The 20,425-nt window shown below is 36.3% G+C and overlaps 1 protein-coding gene across 3 annotated transcripts in view; it reads left to right on the top strand.

Annotated features, from left to right (window-relative positions):
* The window catches only part of BTRC (beta-transducin repeat containing E3 ubiquitin protein ligase), a 160,148-nt gene that overhangs the window by 67,138 nt on the left and 72,585 nt on the right, over nucleotides 1-20,425 (top strand). For all 3 annotated transcript variants that reach the window (XM_070945289.1, XM_070945291.1, XM_070945290.1), the window contains one exon: nucleotides 7,946-8,023. In XM_070945289.1, the coding sequence (XP_070801390.1) occupies nucleotides 7,946-8,023 (78 nt within the window). The remainder of the gene's footprint in view (nucleotides 1-7,945; nucleotides 8,024-20,425) is intronic.

The following is a 20,425-nucleotide window of genomic DNA, read 5'->3' as shown; positions in this document are numbered from 1 at the left end:
GCATGATATTGATTAGGAAAAAATTGAAATCTAGAATCACGAGGTTTAGACATTTCTAAGTTCTACAATGACGCCCATTTCAAACCTATTGGTGCCTATTTAGTTTTGTTCTTACTTCTAAAGATGTTCTTACATGTGTGAGGAGCAATATTGGGACATGAGGTACATATTAAGAACTACATAGACCATTTGGCATTTGTTCAGTGGTCATGAGAATTCAAAAATAGGACAATCATAAGATATAAGGCATGTTTTTTCATAGCATGATGTGCAAATATGTCCATTTTGTTTTATAAATCACAGTGAAATGATTTGTGTACTGTATTAGGCTAGACATAAGCCATCATATGGACTACCATTATCTGTGAACTATGATTATATATTTTATAAATAGAGGTGGAAATGAGGATTCAGTTATTTTAAGGGATAATCAGATCTAAGGTCATATAATAGATATCAAAGTTAACTAGTCTTTGTGAACATGACACAAAAGGTGCAATGAAACTAGCAAATCTTAGAAAACATTAATTGAGTACCTGCTGTTCTCCTGCAGATGAAGCCATAATAGATACTAAGAAGAGACTATGAACTTGTGACTACAGAATGTTAATACAAAGTTTTTGTTAAGTTTCCTCAGGCCTCTTGAATCTTATTGCTTCTTGTTAATTCTAGAAAAATGTTTTTGAATGTCTCTTGGCATTGTACCATAGATGTTTAACTCTGCTTTCTGCTATACAAGAAAAACAACCTACTGTATATGTCTCTGCCAATACTCAGAAAAAGTCTTGAATTCTATTGCATTCCATTGTTAAATGTTATTCTTCTATGTGCTAGGATATAGCATTTTAAAAATACTGATTTGTAATGCAAAAGAATTTGAAAAGAATTTCAAATGAACAAAAACTTAGTTCCAGTTGATTTGCTACATTGTTGTATTACTAATGTTCCAAGTTTAAAGTAAGCTGCACAGTGGGATTTAGGTATTTGCACTTTTACCAAAAATAGTAGTTTACAATAGTAAAATTAAACAGTTTTTTTTTTTTTTTTTTTTGCGTTTTGTTTTTCCTAGCATGTGATTTTAAATTTTAAGTACTGGTAAATAGAATATATATACCCTTCGGCGAAAAAAGTAAAAAGCTAGAAAGCAAATGGAAGATGAAGAGGATTTTAAAAGGATATTTCATTTTGGAAGCTGATAAGCCTTAATGTCCTTTAAGTTTTTATAGATGTAATCTAACCGCTTATTAAGAAATATTATGAAACAGCTCTAGTACAGTTGTCTGAATAAACAAAAATAATTAAATGTCCTGATTAGAGAAAGCAAATGTTCTTTGCTTAATTGTGGAAAATTATATTCGAAGACTGTTATTTACTTATGTAAATAAAAGTCACTGAAATTATATTCTATGGCTCTTATTTACTTATGTAAATAAAATCATTTTGTCTATGGAGATTTTCAGTCATCCAGGTCATGGTTGTCTTCAGCTGAAGAAGCTTCTTGGATGAGAAGCAAAACGTCTTCAAAGAAAAAACGAAGTCATAGGGATGCTGCAACAGTCGTACATGTGAAAAACGGTCATAAGTCACTTTTTCCAGTACAATGTTAACTTTTAATGATTACTGAATGAATAGTTGTAAGACGACACCTGTATTACCAGCCTATAGAGTCTTACATTCATATATCCTGGTATTAATTAAATGATAATTTCTATTTTATCATAAATTAGTCTTTTATAACTATACCTACACCTTCAGTTTTCTATGTGTTTTCTTCAATTCTATGTTTCTTCTTTCTTAGTTTTTCAGTTATTATATACAGTTTGTTCTTTCATTTTTTCCATTGATCAATTAATTTACTTTTCTTACATTCCAAGCTGCGGTCTTTCATATGCCATGGTTTTCAGCTGGTAGGGTGACAGATAATTGACTTTCATTATCATGACTTTGGGCAATTAAACTTTTGTATAACACTTTTTAGTAATATAGAGAAGGTACAGACTAGATGAGCAGCCTTAGATATGCCTTTGCCAAGGTCAGCATTTCCTGCTAATTATGAGGACACATTTGGTACATTTTGGTTTGTATGGCACAAGTGCAGCTGAAGTTCAGTCTTGCTCCAAACATCTTCTTGCTGGTCTATACAAGCGAGGATCTGTAATCTAGTGACTCTTTTCAACCAATATTCTATGTTTATCTCTGACCACTTAGAGATACATTAGGCAGTATATTAACATTTATTCAGTTCTTAAAGCAAAAGAAATGCTTCAGAGAAAAATACTTTCCCCATTTTCTCCTGCCCGTCCCACTCTCCTTGATTTTATAATTCACAATTCACACTTTATGGTAATGTATTACATAGTTTGTTTACATGTTCTCACTGAAGAAATCCCCTGTTCCAACTATTTTCTATAACTTGTATTAGTTTATGGTTTGTAGATCTTTATCTGCTTTCTTATTCTTTGGAAATTTCAAGCATTGGAGAGATTATGTCCTCATCATACTTAATTTATCTTCTTGGGATAGGAGACATTTGGATATTGAAGAGATTTGTTTTTAAAGATGTATCACACATCTATCGGTTTTTCAGGTCAATATTTTTTGAAATTTATAAACTACTAAAGCTCACATAAGAAACAGAGGTTGATGGTCCCTTTATAGCGGGGTATCAAAATTATGGCCAGATGCGTCATGCGCTGGCCACCCCGAACCCACCCCGGTGTTAGCGATGGGGGGGAAGTTGCAATATGTCACATGACAACAATGTGTCGTCACGAGTTTGACACCCCTGCTTTACAGTAACAAGATTCTTGCTTCAATCTATCATTTACAAAGACTGTAGGAGCTTTACTCTTCTGCAACTATTAGACTAGTATTTATTTCCCCTTTGTTTTAAATGTGTGCTGTGGACAGAGTCACAAGGTAATTCAAATTAATTTTCTAATCCTTACTTAAGTTATGCTGTCCCATAAGATGGTGAAATTCAACTTGGATTCTTTCCCCCAAAGCCTCTTCTGTATTGAAAGACCAAATGTGAGTCTATCAAAGTGTCTGGAATGTTGTATTCAATCTCTTTAATTGTTCTTGATTTACTTAAGGAATTAATTGTGATCTGATTGTGCTGCTGCTAATTTTTACTTCTGTATACCAATAGTGTTCATGATGACTAGACACAGTTAATTCTATCATTTAGCTTTGCCTGCTTCCATAGTCTGATATGATATTTGACATGATAGTTGTAACTGGCTTTATTCTCTCAAAGCAGCCTTCATTTTAATTAGTGTGTGCAGTCCTTAAAGGCTTTAAAGACCAATAAATTCTGGTTCATGAGATAATGACTAATGATAAACATTTTATCTGCATTGTGTATGTATATGCATGTAACTATCAGTCACATGCATACACATACACAATGCAAATAAAATGTGTATACACACACACACAAGTACATATATAGTATATGTATGTATGTATGTATGTATGTATGTATGTATGTATTATGTATGAATATATATATATAGGTGTATGTGTGTATATATGTGTATACACACACATACACATATACACTGTATGTATGTATGTATGTTCTCTCTCTCTCCCTCGCTCCCTCGCTCCCTCCCTCCTCTCTCTGTAAATCCCCATACACTTACTTCCCCTCAAGCTCATCCTCTCTCTCTGTCAGGTTAATCAATAGACACCGTATGGCAGAGGGTCAGTAATCAGTGTCATCATGCCTTTAAATCGTGTTGAAAATTTGCTTAAAGCCTGGGCCAATTAACATCGAGATGATGAATGGATGGGTAGATGGGAAGAGCCTTGTGCTTGGGGGCTTTGTGCAAAGGAGATGCTCAGCTGTTGAGCAGCCGACACCAGCGAATAAAATCAGCCATTCATATGAGCTCAGTCCACCCACTCTTAATGATAATGTCAATCTAGCAAAATATATACACATTGGAGTTGTCATGAGTTCATAAATCAAAGGAGTTTGTCAAAGGCATTCAGATTAACGAGGCAGCAGCAATAACAAGTCAAATTTGCATAGAAAATTGCCTGAATCTCAGTAAATTATGATCCAGTTTTTCATTTGATTATTTGCTAATGTCTCAAGAGGGGAAATGATTATATTAGCATGCAAAATCTACTCCAGAAGTAGGAATCTGAGGTGCAGCCGACCAGCACATGATGACAATTAATCAGTTTCTGCATACTAGCGTGAATACACAAGGCCCAGAAATGAACTCCTTTTATTATTATTTCTCCTTGCTACTGATCCAAATGGTTCAGCTTGACAGTGATTTTATATTGCTTTAACAGTGTTCTGAATTGTGCCTGTAGGCAAGACATAGTTATGCAGCTATAACCAACCTATCCATCTGCCAACCAGATTGGAATTCTCTTATCCAAAGCTACCATTAACCCCCACTGACAGTTCCAGACAGGATTAAGGATTTGAAAGCATAAAGAAGTGCTCTCTGTGTATATATGGTTCCTTGCTTTCACATGCAGATAGATTTTTCAAAAAGTGCTGCATCTGTATGGTTTATTAATAGTGCTGACAAATGCAAGCCTCTACTTTTCCCATCCTCAGGAAATAAAACCCCAATGCTTCCATTGGCAAGATTATTGCTTGAGACAAGAGGCATTTTTAATAATCTTGAAAGGCTTTTAATACATCCATTGCCTCTGATTCTAGCAGATGAATTTAATGCAACAATTTGCCTTACGTTCAGAGTTTTCATTGTAACTATGAAGGGATGTTTTGGAGAGGTGTGACTGAATTTCATGAGAGAACTGTGTACAATGGTTGTTTAGGTGGTCACAGGCTAGGCAGATTTGTTGTGTTCATTACAAGGTAAAACAAATGACTTTTCTCAAAAGTCTGTTCCTCTTTAGGTCACTTTGGAAGTAGTAATTTAAGTATTGCCCGCCTATTGATTACTGAGATAAGAATAAAGAACACATCTCTCACAAAATTAGCTTACTTTACATTTTCTTATGCTTTCTTATCTTTAATCTTGTACTAGGTTAGGGTTGAAGCCAGAAAACAAAATTTCCCAGGAAAGTTACCTCTTTTTGTTATGATTATATTACATTTATTTATACAGGCCTTCCTTAAAGCAGATAAAAATAATGTCAACCACACCATCTCATTACTTTCTTGAATATCATGTGGCAATTATAGAATAATTCAGAATATTCTCTTCTCATTGATGCCATGTGGGACTATATCATTAATTATTGCCTTTTTCTGAATTGTTAAATGTGGGGGGAAATAGCAAAAGACCATATGTTATATGGTAAACCGAGTCAAAAGATCTAATAATTCATGATGTCCGATGATACATACATTAGAGAGAATATAATTTCTGATTTAATTTTTTTTAAGAATAGCAATAGCAAAATGACTTTTTTTTCTATCTAAATTGTACGTTCAAAATGAAGAAAGTTTTAGCAACAGGAATATAATGAATGGTTATATTCATAATTATCTAATTTAATCACAATTTTTGAACTTCCTTGTACTTCATTGCAAAGCATTTCTTTACTGATCAGCAGAGTAGAAGATAGTAACAATCGCTTAATTTTTTTCCTCTGAAGAATAATCATCTTGCTGAATCAGAAATCTAGCCCTGGCCCTCTTAAATTGCTATAAGAAAGTCAACAAGCAGTTCAGTGGGAAGTGTTGATCACAGATGTCCATATCTATTTTACTTGTTAGGATGCATAACAGACCTAAAAAACAACTAGCATTTGAAATTTATTTTTTGTCTTGGGATTGGTTACAATACAAAATATATTTCAGGAATATTCTAAGGCTTGTTGTCCACCAAGATTTCCAGTTTCTAAGCAATGAGTTCCATCTTTGCTGCTGTTACAGAGCTTAATGTTTTCCAGTTTTTCAGCCTTTGCCAAGCGTAACTTAACTTGCTGACAAAAGTGCATGAGCAGCGCTCCTCTTTAATAGTCTGCTGTGTTGGTGCAGTAGAATAGGGTGACGGCAAGCTGTGAGCCACCATATGCACTTGGCAGTCATTGTCTGGTCTTTGTTCAGCCAACCTCTTAGTCTTGCCACCTATAAAGATAATGAATAAAACAAAGGCTTCAAATTAGCTGTTTAGTTTCAAGATGAAATTGGTAAACTTCAAGCATGTTGGGGTGGGCTACATAAAGGCAATAGAATTCCAGAGCCTTTAGTAATATAACTTAGAAGGACATCAAAGCAAAATAGGATCCAAAATTAAAGTTTTTTTAAAAAAATTCCAGTTGCATTAACACTGTAATATTAACCTAAAAATGTAATGTGTAAACTTTTTCCATCCTTTATCTTACTTGCTGTCTGATTCTTTCTTTCCCATATTTTCTGTGTTTATGGAATGATGTCAGCAGTCTTCTGACTTAAGGTTGTCCTTAAAAGTATAAGAATCATGACTGAGACACTGTGTTGTCTTACTGTAGTGGCCCCCAACCTTTTGGGCACCTGGGACTGGTTCCGTGGAGAGAGGTTTTTCTGTGGGCCAGAGGGAGCGTGCTTTCGCAAGCTGCCTGCATGCCACGGATGGGGTTTCACTTGTTTGCATGGCCCAGTTTCTGGCATGCTTTGGCCTGGTGCCAGTCCAGGGACCAGAGGTTGGAAACCCCTGATCTATTGAATTTTGTCCAAATGAGTGTTTTGGGTATGAATTTTTATTTTTAATGCAATCAAAAATTAGTATATACCTTAGTTATTTACAAACATTTTAATATCACCTTTTTAGCCACCAGAAAAAAATTAAAATGTGGCTTCTCAGATTATTAAATAAAATTAGCACAACACAGTTAATTATAATTGTTCATGGCTTTTTAGTATCATTGAGACAATAAACATTTGCTGCTAGGAAATATGTGACTAAAAATAATCATATGGTCATCTTAGTATCATGGATGAGAAGGACAGAAGCTAAATGGTAAAAAGTAAGTTGGTTCAGTCTGTGGCACCTTCACAGAATCAGGTGGCAGAGCTACTGAGGACTGGGTACAGCTAGTATGTCAGAATAAGGTAGTACTAAAGTAAATGGGGCAGTGGCTTGGCTTGGAAGTGTAAATGGGGCAGTGGCTTGGCTTGGAAGTGTAAAACCTCACTAGCTTAGACCTCACAAGAGATTTGGAGATATCTGCTGTGGTTTGCAAAACAAACAAGTTTTATTTTTTTTTTTAATTGTTATTTTGCCTACTGAGGGTTTCATGATTTGGGGTGATGTCATTGTAATATCACCTGTAGGAACAGAAACAGAATTTTACCAGAAAAGAGGTATATTTTATTTTCTGGGGGGTGGGAGGCAGATAGGGTCTCTGCCATTTAGCTGAACAAAAAAACTGGACTCTGAGCCCTACAAATGCTACATAAAAACCTCTGTTTTTATAGGATATCCACTTTGTTACATTCATTTAAATTTCATAAAAGAGATTTCAGTGTACTAAATCCTGTACTGTCACAGAGTAAGACATACGAGTTTAGATATGTAAAAGAATAAGCATTTTGCATTGTAGAAATTTAAAGCAACAAACTTATATTTGCAATACAGGTAGGTAGTTCTCATTTAGCAGTTGCCTTATTAATTGAGCATTTCCAAATATGATGGTAATAACTGTTAGTAAAAAATAATTTTCTGACCTGGGCATGCACTTGTGCCCAATTTCTTCTACTGACAACAATACACACCAGAACGAGAGTAATTTTGGCATCACTCCATGAGAGAACTTTTGCTAAATGAGACAGCAACAACCAGTGATCTTTGCAGCATCGCTTTCTTTCAGTCACATGATTTTCTTCGCAACCTTGCCACTAGAACCGATTGCGGTTGCTAAATGAGGACTGCCTGTATTATAAATGTTTGTTTAATTATGTAGGTAACTGCCTTAATGGAATACTTGAACTAATATTTTCTTTTTCTTTTTCTTTTCTGGGTAGACTTCCTCTGAAAGAGAAGATTGTAATAATGATGAGCCTCCCAGAAAGATCATTCCTGAGAAGAATGCACTCAGGCAGGTATGAAGTTGATTCAGACCAGGATGAAATGCTCCTGGTTCGGACCGGATCACCTGATCCGGTAGCGATGGCGGCGGGTGGTTCGCAGAACCGGTAGCAAAAATCCCTGCGCTCCCCCCACCATGCTCAGCTGAGTTGCACGATCATCAGAGGCTTTTTTTTTTTTACTTTTAAAAGCATTTTTTCGTTGGAAGAGGTTGTAGAAAAAATGCTTTTAAAAGTAAAAAAAAAAAAAGCCTCTGATGATCGCATGGCTCAGCTGCAATCCTCAGAGGCTTTTCAAAGAATTTTTTTTCTGCAACCTCTTGGCCAGAGGCTTTTCAAAGCATTAGAAAAAATGCTTTGAAAAGTAAAAAAAAAAAAAAAAAAAGTTGGCCACGCCTACCCAGTCACATTACCCCTCCCCCCCCCACACACACATCAAGCCATGCCCACAGAACCGGTAGTAACACATTTTACATTTCACCCCTGATTCAGACTCACAAATACCATCCACCTCTTTACTTGAAACAGCTAGGATTCTCTGACATACTTTTGGAATGTGAAAAGCTATAGCATAAATATAGACATGATTTTGTTACAACCTTTCAATTTGAAACATTATGCTAATTTTGAAGTGATTCTGTATTCTTCAGAAGCTGACTTTTAGGAGCTAATCTTTGTCTAAATAACCTATAATCTTTATAGAGCAGTCTGGGAGTTGTTCCCTATGGATCTTAACCTAGTTGAGTAATGTCTATAAAGCAGAGCCTTGTGTATCAGACAGATAAAATTGTAGTCATTTTCTTTGCTGGTTTCACCTGGCAACAGTCTCCCATCTTATGTATAACCTAGCCATTCAGACTTCTGTAACCTATTTAACCTCTTAGGAAACAGCAAGATTATCTCATACAAAATTCAAGTGAACAAGTAATTAGCAGTCAATTATTCAATATATTGATGAAAGTTACATCAGAGTAAAATGTCATACATTTCTGGTCCCAGTTTGAATGCAATAAGAAGGAAAGTTAAGGGACCCCAATGCATTCAGATTATCTATAGTTATGCTATATCCTTAACCTTCAATGACTATGTTACGTACCCTGTTTTCCACAAAATAAGACATCCCCTGAAAATAAGTCCAATCGGGCTTTTGCATCCATGGCAATAAGGCCAAGCGCTTATTTTAGAGTTCAAAAAAATATAAGTCAGGGTCTTATTTTCCGGGAAACACGGTACATAGCAACATAATGTTTGGTGAGGCTACATACCTACTACTGGCAAAGTACTATTGAGAAATTTCAGGACTGTGTGAAAGTAAAATTATGATTTGACTAAACTGTTTGGAATAGCAAGGTTAATTTAATTTGACCTACAATTTATGTCTTTGAGAGGCAGTGATCTAAGACAGGGGGTGCACAACTCCTGGGCCACAGACTGGTACCGGTTTGTGGCCTGTTAGGAACCGGACCGCAGAGCTGGAGGTGAGCAGCAGGCAAGTGTGTGAGAATTGCAATATAGAAAGGAGAGTGTTCTGTCTGTACCAGAACTACTAGTTAAATGAGGGGCATACGATTTACCGTATTTGGAGTATAAGACGCCCTGGAGTATAAGACGCACATACCTTTTTGGGTGAGGAAAAGAAGAAAAAGAAATCTCCCTCTGCCTCTGAGCAATTTTGCCTTTGCAGCAAACAGCAAACCAAGCAAAGTAACTGCTTTACTTTCATTTTCATTTTCAGCATAGCCTGATTAGCACAAGGAAAAAAAATCTGCTCCAGCAATTTACTTCTTTGTAGCAAGCAGAGAGCCCTACGCAAAACAGCTGAGAGCAAATCAGCTGAGAGTCGGGAGGACGATCCAATCAACTTGTGCTAATTAGGCTGTGCTGAAGCTGAAAGGAGCTGTTTTTTCTTGCTGTTTGCTTCCAAGGAGGTAACTGCTGCAAGGCAGAGGCCAAAGGGTGGGGGCTAGTGAGTGGGCGGGGCTAATTCGGTGTATAAGACACCCCCTTTTAGGGGGGGAAAGGTGCATTTTATACTCCGAAAAATACGGTATATTATCAGCATATTTATGCTGTTGCTGTTGCAAATTTTATGGAAAAGATTATATGGCAACCTGAGTGTGTTAACCTGTTTGGAGAATTTTGTCCTTTATAGTTTACAAATAATCAGTATTCTTACCCCCAAATTAGAGATTTTACTGTGCAATTGTTGCTGCTAGAAGCTGAAGACTCATAGATAATCTAACCTAAGCTAAACCAGCAATAACATGTTTTTAAAATATAGTCAATAACTGCCAAAGTTACTGGATATATTTTTCACATTAGCCCTGCAAAATATGGCTTTTTCTTTAGCTAGAGCTGTTAAAATGTGGAGTCCTTGGTACTCTCTGAGCTTGGTTGTTTTCTTGCAGACATTTCATTACCCAACTAGGTAACATCAGTGCTCAGGGAGGACCAAAGACTTTGCAGTTCAACTCTAAGCTACATACAAAACAAAAGTTCTTCTGGGAGATTACTTGATGAAGGGGTTGGTTAATTGATTAAAATAAAAATATTTATCTTGAATTGAAGAGTGATTAAATAATGTGAGAAGCCGTTATCGCTATCTGATCTACAATGATAAAGGCATTCATAATAGAGGAATTAAATTAGTCATAAGGATCCTAGTGACCATTAACTTTTCTCTGGCAAGAATTACCACTGTTCACCCTGCATTAACAACATTTCCGCGTTTCCCCGAAAATAAGACCCTGTCTTATATTTTTTTGAACCCTGAAATAAGCGCTTGGCCTTATTGCCATGATCTCAAGAGCCTGATTGGGCGTATTATCAGGGGATGTCTTAATTTGGGAGAAACAGGGTAACAGTTGAAAGATAGTGTATGAGGGACTTCATTTTGACTGCTTTCACTTTCTCATGAATAGAAGGAATAAAGGAGAGAGAAATAATTAGTTTAAAAGTAGAAAAAAATACATGTAGTAAATTCTGTGGAGGGGCAAGGTTAGGGATAAAATCTGTATACACACATGCAGCATATGATTTGTGTGTGTGTGTGTGTGTGTGTGTGAAGTTTTAGAAAACAATAACAAGAGGGCCAAAGTTTTTGGCAACTATGTTTAGCTAACAAACAAATGCTTTCTCTGCTAAGTTATAAATTAATTTTAATAGGCTGATCCAGATGGTCTGTTTGGAAAATGGATAGCTTGATCTGTTGAAAATTAAACTAAATTTATCTGTCTCATACTTCAAACTGAAGCTAGTGTGAAAAGAATGCCCATTAAGTCCAGTGAATACAGATGGACCAGCAGGTCACACATGGGACTAATCTGATTCATTTTAAAAATAAATGTGTGAATTATTGAATGAAACTCCTGGTTTGAATCCTGTTTTATGTATGTGTGCAGCCTTTTTGAAAGACCCTCTCAAATGCTTCAGTGCCCCTTTTAACCTGTGTGTTTCTATTTTAAATTCAAAGTTCTTGCCAAAAACATAATTAGTTTTCAGTACCCATCGTTTAGCGTTGGATCTGAATGGTAGATTGATTGGGTCAAGCATTTATTATTTTAAGGGCTCTACTTCTGTGAAGAATTGAGTCTTACTAGCCTTAAAAGAGAGTTAGTCTTTAGAAGCCAATGACGGGAAATCTCTCCAGGGACTTTTGCGCCTTTTGGCTTTGGGGTGTGTTAAACAGAGCCATGAATGAAGATTTGTAAATTTATTGCAATACCATCTGGGTTTTCCCTTTCTTTTTGTAAGCACCATATTATTGTTGGATTGTAGCTGTCTATTGTGAAGTCACTCCCCAAGAGTCTGCCCTCCTACTCTAAAGGAAAGTGATGAATAGCAAAGGTCAACAGGCCTAGGTCACAGGGCAGCTGTCCAGGGCTGCCCTGAACTTGATTACTCTCCTGCCTTTTTTGAAAAGATTGGCTCAGCACAGGTTATTTAAGGAAAACTACTCCCCTTTGCTCAAATAGAGTATTAATGAAGTATCTTTTTCCTGTCAAAACTTGCTCTGCGGGTGGAGGGAGATTGGATAGTCGTTGCAGAGAGGAATTTATGTCAAAAGGTGCCATGTGGGGGGAAGTGCTGATAGCAGCATCATTGAAATGATATGCATGGCAGTTTTTGCATTGAAGTGCACAGCTTCCAGACAGAATAAAAGTGAAGCAGCTATCCCTGACTTTCTGTCAACTAAAATGGTTCTCCTTCCTTCTACATCAGCATTTCTCAATCTCAGCAACTTTTAGATGTATGGACTTCAGCTCCTTGAATTCCCCTGCTAGAATAGTTACACCTTTCCATCACCGTATTTTGGTCAGCCATTTCTTCAGCAGTTTTGCATTGTGTTTTCTGGCTGCAATATTCAGAGGACTTAGAAAGCTTCTGATATATTGTGGGGAAAGTAGAAAAACTGCTGAGCCCACGGGTGTCAAACTTGCAGCGTCACATTGCCATCACGTGATATTTCACGACAGTTCCCCCCTTCATGGGGCTGGGGTGGGTGTGGCCTGTGCGTGACGCATCTGGCCCATGGACCACCAGTTTGACACCCTGGCTGAGCCCAACCATAGGATGTTTACAATTTTGGGCAAACCTTATGAAGGAAAAACAATAAAAATAAATAAATAAATCTCATAGTTATCTAAAATTGAATGCATATCTTTCAGGGAGGGAAAAATCAACATGATTGATTTAGCCTGACCTTTAACATTGATAATGACCATCAAGTTTTTTTTTAAATATCCATAAAGTAATGCATTTATGTTTCCTGCCCTCCCTCAGTTAATAATCTTTTCTTTAGCACTTTAAGAGTTAACTTTATAAATTAAACAGGAATTCAAGGCTGCTGCCAAAGATATTATCCTGAAACACAAAGCCCACTTGTATTGACTTTTTACTTTAATACTAATCATGTCTGTCAGATGTGCTGCTTTTCTGCCTTCCTCTCTAAGGGAGTAAATGTCTAGCATTGCCTATTCTTCTGACCTTTTGTTTCTCTGTCCACTTACAGCCTACTGAACGTGCATAGTGATAAATAAAGCTGTGAACAGGACTTTCAACTCTTTGAAAACAGCATGCTGCCATCCCCTTAGTTATATTTCTTTAAGTGTTTACGTGTATGCTGAATTCTTTTCTCTTGTGTGGCTGGAACCCTGGGGCTTCAGAGCCATGAGAGAGGCCAAGAAGCTAACAAAGTATCTGTCCGCTTGTTAGCTTGTTCCATTCTTTTTTTTTTTTTAAGACAAAGCAAAAATCACACACCACAAGATGAAACCCATCTGGCTTAAGGCATTACATTTTCCTCCCCCATGCACCTCTATAGATGAAGAGTTTCACCTGCAGTGAGGGCTTCCATTGATTAGGAAGGGTGCAGTAATTCAACTCTAGCCATCCACTTCACTGATACTTTGCTGTCTTTAAAGGTGCTGACCCATTGAGTTAAACTGTCAAGAGGAGGATAAAAAAGGAGCTCTGTCCCAGGAGGTAACAGCTGCCAGGTTTTCAACACCTTGTGCACTGCTGGAGAAATGTCACCTATTGTAAATGGGAAGAAAAATGACTGCTTAAGTTGCCATCTTCCCTTTTAATGACTAGGCTTTAAAATGAACAATCTGAACATTTGAAGATGAGCAAAACATAAGGCAGGCTAGCAACAGCAGACAGGAAAGCCAGAAAAAGTGGGTTTTGCATGTTTTTATGGTCAAGATATGAGGCAGGAATGGAATAGACCGCCTGTACATAAGAAATGCTATTTGAATCTGGCAAATTCTGCCAACATTAGCTAATCTGTTTTTAAAAATAAGTGCTTGAATCATAATTTAGCAGAATGTATTTTCTGCTCTCTTTGGAGGACAGTTTGTTTACAGGTTACTACCAGATGCCTAATTACCATGACATTTCTCTTTTGTTTGATCTTGTTATTTCAGATTTTGTTTTACAAACAATTATTTTTCCTTGCTTTTGTCAGTAGAGCTTTTATTGGGTAACTTTCAGGGTTGGGGGGAAGTTAAAATGGGAACAGATAATATCGCTGCCCTTTAAAAAATGTTGAGAGAGTCTTGATTTTTTTCTTATTAGTTATTTTGTATGTAATTAGAAGGCTCATCTAGTCAAGAGAACTTTTGTTAAAGAAATTGTTTTAAAAAAATAATTTCTATGTATTGTGCCTATGTACCAAGACAATTCTTCCCTCTAGTGGTAAAATTAGGTTCTCTGGGTTCCACAGGAAGAAATATCTAATTGCAGTATTTTAAACAGAGCTGTGGGAATATTTTTGAAAAGGGTTTTGATTTATCTAGTTTATATTGTGCCTTGCCAAATGTTTCTATCTTTCTTTTTTATGCCTTTATCTTTAAGGTGGTGATCAAGGGAGGTTGAATATTGATGGTAGCCACAGAGAAAATAGTATTTTACTAGGTTTTTCCAGCCAGTGGGTGGAAAGGTTTATTTGAAATTGATGATTTCAGTTGTTCTTTAATTGAGAATGGTGGTTGGAGTAGAGTAGGACAACTGTGGATAAATGTAAAGAACAAAGTCCTGGGTTTCCAGGAATGACGAGATGGGCCCTCAAATAGGATGTCTATCCATGATTGACCTCTTATATTGTATCTACCATTTTAAACAATGTAGCTAGCATGGAGGGGTTGTGGCATCTGGAAGGTTGGCAGTTGGCTGATTTCCAGCCCGAAAATTCATGTTACTGTTTACATTTCTGAACCGCCCATCTCCCTCAAAAGGGATGGTTTCAGTTTCAGCCACTGTGATGAGCATTCAAAGTAGCAGCACTGGATTCTGGCAAAGATATGAGTGTTAAACTTAACCGAGCTCCAACTGAGTAACTCTTGAGTTTTTTAGGCATATCCTTGCCTGTTACATGGGAAGTGTTTGACCCTGAGACTGAAGAAGTGGACAAGATCTTCAAAACTGCCTACACTGGACTGGGAGATTCTTATCACAGTCATCCATGCTTTAGTTATCTTGTGAGTGGATTATTGAAATAACTGTGCATTGTTTCTTGACCACTCAAACAACAGCTGGTCCAAAATGCAGCGGTATAAACAATTGTGCTCCAAATGGAAAATGAAAGCAGACATATACATTCTTAAAATAGATGAATGATGGGCATAACTTGATATGCCCATATAATCCCTCTGCGAAATACTCCATTCAATGTGTTAGTTTTCATCTACAATGTCCTTCATGGGATACAGCCTGCTTATCTGAGGGACTTTTTTTCTGCCACTCTTTTGGCCTGTCCTCTATGATCTGACATATTGGCCTCACTTCATGCCCTCTGGAACAGCATATTCCTCCAGCATTCAAATGTTGAATACCTGGCTTTTCTCTTAGGTCCTGAGGCTGTTTGAGGCACGTGCCTACCTGGATTGAGCTATATTGGGATTTTACATTGCAAATTTCTGTTGCCTCTCTTATTATTAATTCATCTAGGGCCAGAATTCCTGTTGAGATATATAATCTTAGAAATTTGAATAATAAATACTCTGGACTATGGAAATAGATTTAACCATAGATTTGGAAATACTAGTTGCATGTTGAAATATGGGTAATACTGTGCAGCTCAACTTAAATTTCATTTTTAATTGCATGGTTTATAAATGTTTTCAAATTTACAAGCATTATTTAATACTTTTGGAAGTATCTCTCTCTGCAAAAAGTATTAAACACAATTAATGGAAGCTTCCGCCTTTGAAATGGAAATAGTATTTGTGAATCTGTAGAAGTGATTTACCTATAACTTCTCAAATCTGCTGAGTTCTTCAGAATCTAATATTTTTAAAACCATCTGGCAGTTCTGTTCCCAAATATTTCTTTAACAATCATGTCTCTAAAAATAGTAGGACAAGGTGAGCTGTGTATTTTAGAATTTTTAATTACAATATTTCTCTGATAAATCATGTACTTATTAATTGGTAGGGAAAGCATTCTCATTGAACTTTAGGTTGCCACACCTGACAAAAATGGGGTTTTACTCACAGATGGTGATCTTTTGGATGAATTGCTTGGGAAATTACATTTTCTTTAGACCATACAATTGTAAAAGGTTTCAATTGGTTTAAATGGGAAGCTTGAAATCTCTCAGCGATTCAAAGGCTATTTTCTCTGACAATTAACCTTACTTCACACTGGTAACCTAAGGACAGTTTTACACATCACTTAGCTTGTAATAACCTATGATTATATACAATAAATGTGACAGACTGATACATAGTGATATCAGCATTACATATACATTAAGAACTTTGTAATTATTTCTGATTCTATGAACATGCTGTTTGTCACATTGATATCAATAAACTGTATATAAGTAACTTATGAGAACTTGAAAATGCTTGTCAATTAAAAAGCGATAAAATGAAAACTGTGTAATTTTTTAAATTGAAAAATGAGATTCTTTTAGTGTAAAAAAATATGGCTCCACAGAAAATGTTGGCCATTTTTACAATACCTGTAGAAACTCAGATTATGGTCAAACTTCAAAATATTTTCTGTATATTAGTCCATCTTTTTTGTTTGCTGTTTAAGTCCATATCAAAATATTCTGAATTGATGCAATTATTTAAGCCCACCACCCATAAATTGTGATTCATATGCCATATTTTTCAGACTATAAAACCCACCTAGATTTCGAAGAGGAAAACAAGAAAAAAAAATTGTGGCCTCCCAGGAGCACTCTGTAGGCCTCCCAAACCTTCTGCACATCCTGTTTTTGTGAAAAATGGACCCATTTTCACAAAAAACGGGCCAGTTTTTGGCCTCCCAAACCCTCCACGCTGACAATTATTGTAGAGTTTATTCTCTTTTTCTTAGCGTGTACCAGCAGGGATGGCAGTTTGGAAACAGATTAAGCTTTGTATCTCCTAGTCACCCTCATTGTATTCCTCCTGCTCTTGACATGATTTGAAGCAGTGGTGTGTTTTCTTGATATTCTTTTCCATTAGTGTGTGTTTTGCTATAGGCTGCTTAACACTCATCTCAAACAGTCTTTGCAAGGTTAAAGGAATGTAGCTTGGTAACAAGTTTGTGTCATTTTAAATATATACCTCCTAGTAAATAAGAAGGAGTCTAACAATCAATCCCTTTTAGTGTGTTATATGTTTCACCTGACAACTAAACCCCTATTGATTAGCCATTACTTTGTTAGATAATCCTGTGTCATTGAAGCCACTGTAAAAATTAAACTCTTTAAAATGTTTTACCCTAGCAGCAGTGTGAAATTGAAAACTTGTTCAGAATTATAGCAAGCTTTCACCAAAAGCGTAGTTTTCAACAAACTGGTTTATGCTTGCATTCTTTATATGCAATATAAAACTGTATTAAAGGCTATCTACCTCTGGCACAGAATCAGGCAAGCATTTCAGACACTGTTTCTCATGGCCCAGAAGCGGGTTTCTCTTGGTGTTTGGGGAGGAGGTATTTGGACAATTCAGCTTCTGAGCCTGAAAGTCAAAGAATTATATAGTAAATTATATAGTCTGCAGTAATATATATAGTAAATTATATAGTCCGCAGTGTAGTTTCCTACAGTATATCTAGATCTGAATTCATGCTGGAAAGGATCTTGATAATCTAGGATCCCTTATAATTGGAGTTTTGTCATCTTCTCTAAAAAATTTCCTGAAATTTTTAGAGAAGATGTTCTCTAAAAATTCCTTTTCCTGAAAAAGAATGTTAGAGACAGGGAGAAAGTTGTCAAAAACAGTGACACCAAAAACTGGCTTCTTTAAGAGAGGGAGCATTACTTTTTCCCTTAAATTGTCATTCAAAATCTCCCAAACATAACACCACCACGCTGAAATGCCCAAAGAAGCCAGGACGGACAGAAATCTAGTTCACAGGTAACAGAGTTTGTGCTGCTGAGAATACATGCTAAAGGAAAAATGGGCAATCAAATAAGACCCCCAAATTCAAATATTATTTTAAAATGTGTGTTTGCATGCTTGCCTTTTAAATGTTGACTCCTGGCAATTGTTTGGACAAATCCCTGCAATTTTCTTAGCATGGTTCTTTGGATTGGTTTGCCATTGCCTCCTTCCTAGGGTTTAGAGAGACTTACTGGCCCAAGGTTGCCCAGCTGGCTTCAAGACTAGAACTCACACTCTCCCTAATGTCCAACCTGATGTGTTAACCACTACACCAAACTGACTCTTTAAAATATAGCAGATAAAAATATCTTGGTAAAATAAAATAAAAATGATAGTCCATATTGACTCTCAAATATCAATCCAAAATTGAATATTTGTTATTTTGTAGCTCATCAAAGAAACTATTTTTTTACTATTAATGGGCACATAGAAAACATTGGTCTAATGCAAAGGTAGACTATTTATTTTATTGTTTGAAATACAAGTTGTTGTTTCTCATTAACACTCCATTCTGCATTTTGTGAACAAATCCAAAGCAGTGTGAAAAAATGTAACATTGCCTGCATGGCAGAAAGAGTTTTAGATTTCTCAAGCTTTACCCTTAGGGTAATCCCCTAGATCAAGAAAGCAGTTGTTCAAGCCTCTCAAAGATCTTTAATAAGGAGAAGCAGAAATAATTTGTGTAGCAAACTATTGTGGGATGACTTTCTATGGATTGCACACTTAGTTTCTCACTTTTGGATGTTCAGTAGACAGATTCTCTTTGTAGATGCTGGGTTTTGCTGCTTTGAATGAAAGGTGATTTTTCTCTATTTTATTTTTCCTTACATACATGATTATTGGCTTTATTTTTCTGTAACTAACTAGCTTAATATTTTTAAATGAAAAGATGTGTTCAAAGTAAGTAAATAATAGGGAAGGAGCATCTAAATGAAAACGCAGAATGTCTTCTTCCATCTTTGTTTTCAGTGAACATTGAAGATACATGTGTTTTGGTTAATGGAAAGTATTCGTGCCTCAAACAAAGAAACAAAAATAAGGTCTGGGTCTATCTTTAAACCCCTCCTTAAAGAAAATTTGGGGAAGATCTCGAGAATTTGGGGCTATAAAATTTATCACTATCACCCCTCTGATGAAACAGTTGTTCAAACAAATACAGCATCATTCCAAAAAGATGTTGCCTTTTAAATATCTTTAAAAATTCTGTTTTTTTAAAGCCAAGATAACAACAGACTTAAGAACCTTATTTTAATATTGGATACTGTTTGCTTCATCAATAAACTACTCATTTTATATTATTTATTTATATCCCCCCTTTGTCTTTACAAAGAATTGAAGTTAGTGAACATGTCCAACACACCTTTCTTTTCCTATTTGTGACCATATAATTTGTATGAACACATTTTGTGTTCCGTGTTCAGACTCATTGTCCATAATCATAGACCTCACTCATTAGAACACCAGTCCTGTATCATGCGCAGTGCAATGTCCTTGTTAAATATATGAATATAATACAGGAGGTCTTTATTCAAGAACCATTTGTTCATTCAAAGTTATCACAGTGCTGAACAAGGGGGATTTAGTGTCAGTGCAATGGCAGCTCATGACCATAATTCTGGTGCTTGGCAATTGGCTCACAATTATGACATTGCAGCATCCTGCAGTAATGTTCTCACCATTTGCAAACTTAACTGCCAACTTCTGATAAACAAAGTCATTGGGAAATTAGCAGAAAATCAGAAACAGCAATCATGTGACTGTGGGATATTATGACTGTGCAGGATTCACCTAAAAGTGGCAGCTGGGACTGCCAAAACAGCTATTGTAAATTGCCATGATCACATGACATCTCACTTTACGACTGTGGCTCTGCTTAGCCACAGAGTTCTCATGTTTCAATTACCACTGTGAGTAAGCCAAAGTATATTTTGGCATCAGATATGTTTAAAAGACGAGCATAGTTGTGCCATTATTAGAATGCGGTATTGCAGGTTAATTCTGCCTACAGCCAGGAGTTCGATCCTGACCTACTCAGTTAACTCAGTCTTCCACCCTTCCAAGATTGCTAAAAGGACCCAGATTGTTGGGGGCAATATACTGTGCTGACATTGTAAGCCACTCAGACAGTGCTGTAAAACACTATGGAGCAGTATATAAGTGCTATTGTGATTGCTGTTAAGATAAAATAGCAATGCTTTTGCAGTAGATTTTGTCTACTGAATACATACATACCTGTTAGGAATCCCCAGATCTGCAGGAGGTTAATGGACTCTTGATAGCAGGGGTACATGGGAGAGGGGGAAAGGGAGGAGTATACTATATGTAAATGTTCCTTTACATACCTTTACATATGTATTTTCAATTTTTATTGTCTCAAGTAAATGCAGGATTTTGGTGATCACAAAATTAGCATTTATTTGTTTCTCTTATATCCTGACTTTCTTCAGGAAGTCAAGATGATATACAAAGGAGAGACTCCTCCAATTTTTTCCCAGCAGCTGAGAGACCATGACCCAATATCATCACTGATCTT

Source organism: Pituophis catenifer, unplaced genomic scaffold, assembly GCF_029215685.1.
Source record: "Pituophis catenifer annectens isolate HBS135680 unplaced genomic scaffold, rPitCat1.0.hap2 SCAF_6, whole genome shotgun sequence".
Lineage (NCBI taxonomy): Eukaryota > Metazoa > Chordata > Lepidosauria > Squamata > Colubridae > Pituophis > Pituophis catenifer.
Note: the sequence above shows the minus strand (reverse complement) of the source record. Positions and strands in the feature narration are given on the sequence as shown.